General features: G+C 35.1%; 1 protein-coding gene across 1 annotated transcript in view; it reads right to left on the reverse strand.

Annotated features, from left to right (window-relative positions):
* LOC117180505 overlaps positions 1–7,583 on the reverse strand; it is a 163,119-nt gene that overhangs the window by 5,980 nt on the left and 149,556 nt on the right. The window contains exons 19-22 of the mRNA XM_033373001.1: positions 4,893–5,240; positions 4,438–4,800; positions 2,691–2,854; positions 2,292–2,605 (exon numbers count right to left, since the gene is read on the reverse strand). Coding sequence (XP_033228892.1) covers positions 2,292–2,605; positions 2,691–2,854; positions 4,438–4,800; positions 4,893–5,240 — 1,189 coding nt within the window. The remainder of the gene's footprint in view (positions 1–2,291; positions 2,606–2,690; positions 2,855–4,437; positions 4,801–4,892; positions 5,241–7,583) is intronic.

Genomic DNA, 7,583 nt, shown 5'->3' on the forward strand with positions numbered 1-7,583 from the left:
AATCAGGCAATATGCAGTCAGAGACCAAACAGTACTTTGATAAGTATGACCTCAAAGGGGGGATTCTTTTTCGAAAGACTGACTCGGGTAGTAAATGGGTGGCACTTGAAAAAACGTTAGAAAAGGTGCGGGAAAATTATTGGTTTAAAGGAATGAGAAAATTTGTTGCCAAATAAGTTAATGCATGCCTAAATTGTCTTTATTACAAAAATGCATCGGGGCGCAAACCTGGATTATTACATCCCATCGAGAAAATTACCATTCCGTTCCATACGATACATCCCGATCATGTGGGACCATTTGTACAAAGTGTTCGTAAAAATTCTCGAATTCTAACGATTGTTGATGCGTTCACTAAATTTTATATTCTTGAACCTGTCCGTGATACTTCAACAAAGCATGTATTGAGAGCACTGGGTCAATTAATAGCAATATTCGGAGTGCCCACCCGAATAATAAGTGATAGAGGAACGGCCTTCACGTCACACTCATTTAAAGCTTTCTGTGAGGAGTATGGTGTCAAGCACGTAATCAACGCGGTTTCAACGCCACGTGCGAACGGACAGTGTGAGCGAATGAATCGCACCGTTTTGAGTTCACTTGCAGCCACCTGCGCTGGGAATGAAGAGGAGACATGGGACGAGAGCGTGAAAAAGGTCCAAAGCGCTATCAAATGTTCAACCAACCGAACTACAAGAATGTCACCCACTCGACTTCTTTTTGGCTACAAACCACGCAGTATGGCTGATGCAAAGTTACTTTCAACAATTCAAGATACTTTAGATCAGGTGGATTTGCAGGATTTGAGGTCTGCGGCGAAGGCGTCGACGGATGAGGAGCAAATCCAACAGAAAAGGAGGTTCGATGTACGCAGATTCAAACCTCCCTCATACTCTATTGGGGACGTCGTTATGGTGGATGCACATCCAGTTGCTACTGGCGAGATCAAGAAGCTGGTAGCCAAGGCGAAGGGACCCTTCAAGGTTACAGCTGTTCTGCCGAACGACCGGTACGAGGTACAAGACCTTCGGGATTTGAAGAAATCACTGAATCAACGCAGCATTGTGGCAGTAGACAGTTTGCGGAGATGGGTCACGTTTGACGCTACTCAGTGAGCTGGTGAGTAAACGCAGTAGGCTGCAATGAGACTTGTATGCAGAGCGATTGGCTACAAGGACTGAACTCGTCATAATTATGAAGTAAGTATTAGTCGCAGTCAGTGACTCTGAGGTCCGATTCTTGGTCAGAAACGTGTCCGGACAGAGCGATGGCGAGACTGGGACCAAGGCCAAGTCGGGTATTCCTAGGTTAAGGAATAGTCAACCTTATACTGGGTGGAATACTGGGCGGAGGTCAGGACTGAGGTAGTCGTAGTCAGAGCAAGCACTAGATTAAGGAGGCCAGTTGCCTTCTTAATTGTTGGTGTCCCTGGCAAGACTAGCAACCGGTAGAGCTAAGCTTGGGAGTGACTCTGTTGGTACAGAATGGCCCTTGCGAGGCGTAAATTGAAACCCTAAAAAATGCCTTGCCCTTGTCTTTAATCCCAATATTAATCAGTGCTAGCTGGATATTGATGGAGGCTTTCAGGGACCTGATCACTCCCTTGTGGCTGTCTATTCGAGATACAGCTATCACTCTTCCGTCATTTGATTTTTCGTAATTGGTAATGAGGTGTCTCTACTTCCAGGAATCTTTGAATGTTAATCCGGATAAGAGGGTCGTGGACGACCTAGTCGTCAGGTAGGCCGAATGATGGAAGCAGTTTCTCGGATGAATGCTATGTAACAGACGTAGGACTGTTGCTGAGGGGGACTTGTTTATGGGACTAAGACTAAACAAAACACATGGCGCATCTAACCCAGAGGTCCTAGAGTTCGAGACGCAAAAAAAGTCTCAGACGCTGAATGTGATTGAGACCGGACAAGTGCACCTTGCTGACCATTTTTTGGATATTCCCGGTGTTTTTAAAGATATTTGTTAAACTGTTGTGTATCGGTAGACCTTTCATAAAAAATATAAATCATTATTACCACGAATACGCTTGTAGAGTTATTATTTTCTACAATATATTTTTTATTATATTAACTTTAATATAAAATACTTTCCATTGTGAAAACAAATGGGTGAAGGTCGTTTTGAATTCGGAATTTAGAATATTAACTTTGACAAATATAAGATCAATTTCAAAACTTTTAATTTTTAAAAAGGGCTTTAGCACCCTCATTCTGATTCATATGACATCAGACATTACTACATCCCTTGAAATAATTATTCATTTATAACAGAAGTACCCATTGATTGCAAATGATGTCCACAAATCGACCATTAAATCTATCATTGATTCATCTGCTTGGCTTAAACATAGATTAGGTAATCCAAAATTTGTTGAATTTATCGGAAAAAAATAAATCAGTTCATCTGCATGAGAAACTCCAATATTTCTGTTATTTCCAAGAATAATAGAAGATTTACTGAAAGTGCCACGGTATCCGAACGAGTATGAGTAAAATGGATTTTGCATCGTTTTTGCTGATCTTTCAAGTAATTTTACTTGTGGATAGAGGAAAAATGCATCAGTCATGAATTTGGTCATGCTTGTGATAAACTGTAGGATAATAGAGAACTCGCATTTATTATGTGGAAGAAAATAAACAAGGTTTGATTAGAAAATTGTAACGAAAAATACATACTTCTTCTTTATAACTCCAATATGAATCATTCAAGTAATACTGTTTTACGAGTTTTGTAAATTTTGGAACGTCTTTACTCATAAGGTAATAGTCCGTAACAAGTATAAAAAAATGATAAATGGTGATCCTGATGTAGCAGTACAGATACATATTTGTGTAGAGGGCTTGTAATTAAAATTATTTTGCTGTATTTTGATCTCTTTCATATTTTACAAAATTCAAGAAATACGCTACTAATTATTATTGGTGAATTTTGAATGTTTCAACTTGTAATTGTTAATTCATTCAAGATCTAATTTAAAGATTTTCAACTTTTACGTACTTAAAGTTTTTTAACTGTAAAATCCTTAGTAATTTAGAAATGTTATAAATTGACAATAATAATAATAATAATAATAGATCTTTATTATGTTCCACGAGATATGTACATTAGCTTACAGAAAGAGATAGGCGAGTGGACATAAAAGGCCGAGGTTCAGCCTTAGCTGCTTTACGACGTTGGAATTTTAATTATACAATCATGAATATTTTCACTTTCGACGCAAAAATCATTCCTACTTGAACAAACTAAAATTTTGTATAGGTTCACCGAAACTCGATAGATGCAGAACAAATATTTTCGGTGAGTCCAGGAAAAATGGAGACGTGCAGGGCTAGGTTCACCGATTTTCAGCACTACATGAATTATTTTTCATACATGTTAAATACAAAAAATGTTTTATTTTAAATAGTTTAAATTAAAATCTTTTGATTTGTTGACAATTGTTGACAATCGCTCTATTGAAATGCTTACAAAAAATTATATAAATTAGAACATTAAAATTATAACTTTTTGCACTTTTATTGTTTTGCAGTTTAAATTGTTAAACTTTGAATGTTTTCAATATAATATTATATTCTTATACACAGAAGTTACGAATTTTATCATGCACTGCACGAGTACCTCGAGTAATTTTAGCAACCTTTGAATTTTAATGATTGGTATTTAGGAAATTTTTAGTTAAAAGTTTTTAATGTATTTAATCATTTGATTTTTCAACATCTGATTTTTTCATTTACAGTTCATTTTTAAGTTTAAGAGGCATTCAAATTTGAATTTTAAAATGTTTAATTGTTAAGTCAATGGGTAGATTTTCCAAAATAATATAAATTATTTTAAAATTGAGCAGCTTTAAATATATATTTGAATATTGACATCATTACTCTCACACGGACAAAATTTATAGTTGAAGCAGAAAAATACTGAAAAATCAAATCAACAAACCTTAAATATATTTGAAAAAAGTAATTTTCACTTCTGAAACAGCCAACTGTGTTCCCGATTCATGCATTTTTATATCTTTGAATTAGCTATTTGAATTCGAGAGTTTCAAATACCATAAAAAATTAAAAAGTCACTTGCAGTTTTTTGGTTAGTATGAAAAAAGAAAATATGATATGAATTGACATTTGAGCTTTGGAACAAGTTTTTAAAAAATTATACAAATTTCAAAGCTCATTTTTATTCTTTGGGTTTTCCAATATAATTGATTCGCCTTCAACGATATTTATGGCCAGCCGAAGGATAAAATAATATCAGTGGTTCAGATATAAATTTTGTATCATGCACAACGTTTATATAATAATGTGTTATACTTTCGAACAAATTATAACTTTGTATAATTATTCCAATTGAAAAATATGGAGTATTGCGTAATCATATTTTAATATTTAAAACATTAATATTTGAGTATATTATTTGACTTACGCGTTGTCGTTGCCAGCCCTTCGTCACTGACCGTCCCAGTTATAAATGGATAATCTTTCATTTTGCCTTTGGCTACCAAATTCTGTGGGCTGTCTGTCAGAAATGCACCTTCTGCTTCTGGCTCGTCAGTTGGTACCCATGTCATTTGAGAAAATCGTGCAAAACTTCCAAAAATGTAACTCTTGTGCAGTAAACTACCGACATTTTGGAGCCTTAGACAATTTATTATTTTGATTGTTGACGCACTTGGACATAGCATTATAAGAGCCAGTGTTTTAATATATGGTTTAAAATATTTTCTGGGTTGAAATGCCCACGAGGAAAATGCATTACCACTCTGAATAATATATTGGTGAAAGAGGCCTGAAAATTTACGAATACTTTAAAAAATACCAGATAAAAAATAAAACAATACTTATCTATACAATAAGACAATAAATGGAATTTCGCCATACCATTTGAGGCATCAGATAATGAATGCAGGTGTACACAAACTCCCCCTGCACTTTCACCCCAAATTGTTACTCGTTCAGGATCTCCGCCAAATGCACGAACATTTTTTCGAATCCATTTAAGCGCAATAACTTGATCTTTTAAGCCAAAATTTCCCGGCGCCACTGAGTCTGATGAGCTTAGGAAACCCAGAATACCTAATCTGTAATTCATAGCGATAAAGACAACGTTTTGGTCCAAAATATATGCAGGACCAAATGTTATAGAACTGCAACTTCCGCTTACAAATGCTCCTCCGTGAATCCATGCAATCACAGGCAGTAATGTCTTGTTTGGTGTATAATTTACCTAAAATATTGAACAAAATTTTTCGTACATACATAGTTTCATGCAAAAAGAGAAATATTTGTTATATTAATAATAACTCTATATCATTGTTGTGGCAATTATACGATATATACTAAGCACGCCGCTTTAAAAAGGTTTGATATTTCTTGTTTTTTCAAATGACTTAATGCGATTTTGGTGGTTGAAGTTCCACAAGAAGCAGTCTAATATAAATAATCATAACTTATGTTCTGTGAGAAATCAATTATCACAGAAAAAACGGAAGGGATTTTTTCTTGGGAATAATTTTCATTTAAATTGTTGCAATTCGGATTTTACGTAGAATTTTCCATTAAAATGGCACGGAGTAATTGCAATAGTTTTTTTGCAGCATGAACAATTTTAAAAAAATGTCATAACTTCTGCGCTTGAAGTCACCCTTAGCCTATTTTAAGGACAGGTATTGTAATCTTAATTTTTTTCAACTCTCCAAAGACATCTATTGCAATTATTCTGTGACCTTCTGACGGAAAACATATCCTTTCCATTCATTCGGTTCACCAGGGAATTGGCATGGTATTCATACACAATATAGTTGTTAAATTTTATCACGTGAAGATAATTTTCCTTTCAACTAAAGATTTCTCTAAAATCGGGGTAAAGATTTCATTTTGTTCTGCGATTTTTTTAGTTCTAAGAATGTTGGATAAATAACTTTGAAAATAGTCGACTTACTCTAAAATTGGGTTAGGTTAAAACTGTATCAGACGAAAATATAGAAAGAGATGGTCGAAAGGAGAAGCCACGCTTGAAAAAAATATATTGTTTACACAACACCGACACTTTAGACAAAATTGAAGGGATAAGTAAAATCTTTGGAAGCCAAAATCCAAAAGAAGGGAGATAAAAAATCTGACATCTGACGACTATCAATAACTTGTACACAACTTTTTAAATCTCGCGTGCACATTTTATATACGAATTACAAATGCAAAGGCTAGCCCCAGACTCGTAGCCAGAAATTTGGTGGGGGGGGGGGTTACGTAGTTATAATTTAGATTTTTTTCACATCTATACGAAAATTGTATGATTTGCGAAATTTCAGGGGCGGGTCTGGCCCTGGCTCGCCTATATTCGTATTTTTAAATCAATGATCATTTCTGCAAGGAATATTTGCTAAAGTAAACAAGAAAAATAATTATCAGCTCAGATTTCTGGCAGTTATTGATAATAGTGCAGTTACAAGAGTGGCTGACAGATGGATCTCTAAGGAATTATTGATTTCCAAAAGCTTTCACTTTGTCGCCGTTTACTCCAATACCATAAATGACCAAATGCTTATAATAATGAGAAAGAATAAAGTCATGGAAATGATGGGCCTTCCCGCCGATTTTGTCAAAAGTTTTGGTGTACCAGTAAAAATATATTGTTTGCAAGTGTGATAAGTTTCGTTTGTTTCGAATGAGCTCTGACTCTATAATAATAACTCTATAATAAGGAAGAATAAAATCTTAGAATTTCACGTCTTTCCTCCGATTTTGTCTAAAGCGTCGGCGTTGGGCAACAAATATATTTTTGTCAAGCGCGGCTTCTCCTATCGACTATCTCTTTCTGCAATTTCGTCTGCTTCCTCAGAATTTATGAGATACTTTCAGGCGAAACTTTTTTTTATCAAAAATTTTCAAAATTGCATCGACCGACAGACGTAAGTATAATTTGATTTCATGTAAATAAGAATAAAAATCATAGAAAAATTTCCTAGTGCCGGAAAAATGAGGGCTTTGGACTTACATTAATTTTTTAGGAAATTGGCCATTTTCAAATTCGTTTTTCCTACATCCTTAAGGATAATTAATTCTACTTTAATTTATTTTTGTACAATTTTCATGTATGGCTCACAGAAAACAAGACATATTATTCGAAAAAAAAAGATTTAACGCTTTTTTTTTACTGAAAACCCTAGCGGACTGAGTGAACGGAAAGGATACTCTGTAGAGTAGGGGTCTTCAGCGAGGAGAAATTAGGTCCCAAATACTCATTTGCAAGATGTTTCGTTTTCACTACTACGCCACCTCACTCAGCACGGAAAAATTTCGTTTCACTCGTACAGCTGAGTAGAGGGTCGTGGTGGTGGAAACGAAACACGTGGTAAATGAGCATTTACAGCTGAATTGTCCCTCGCTGAAGAGCCCTGCTCTTCCGTGAACTTGGTCTGCTAGGCCTGCTAGGGAGATCTCGGTAGGACGTCATAAATTAAAAACGATTTATGTTAACACATTTTCTTGGTTTAAATTGATCGAAAAGTTTTTTTTTGTTTTTCAAAAATCGAAAAGGGAGTGGAGGATGAATGCATATTAATTGTGTAG

The sequence above is a fragment of the Belonocnema kinseyi genome, chromosome 9, assembly GCF_010883055.1.
Source record: "Belonocnema kinseyi isolate 2016_QV_RU_SX_M_011 chromosome 9, B_treatae_v1, whole genome shotgun sequence".
In the NCBI taxonomy this organism is placed as follows: domain Eukaryota; kingdom Metazoa; phylum Arthropoda; class Insecta; order Hymenoptera; family Cynipidae; genus Belonocnema; species Belonocnema kinseyi.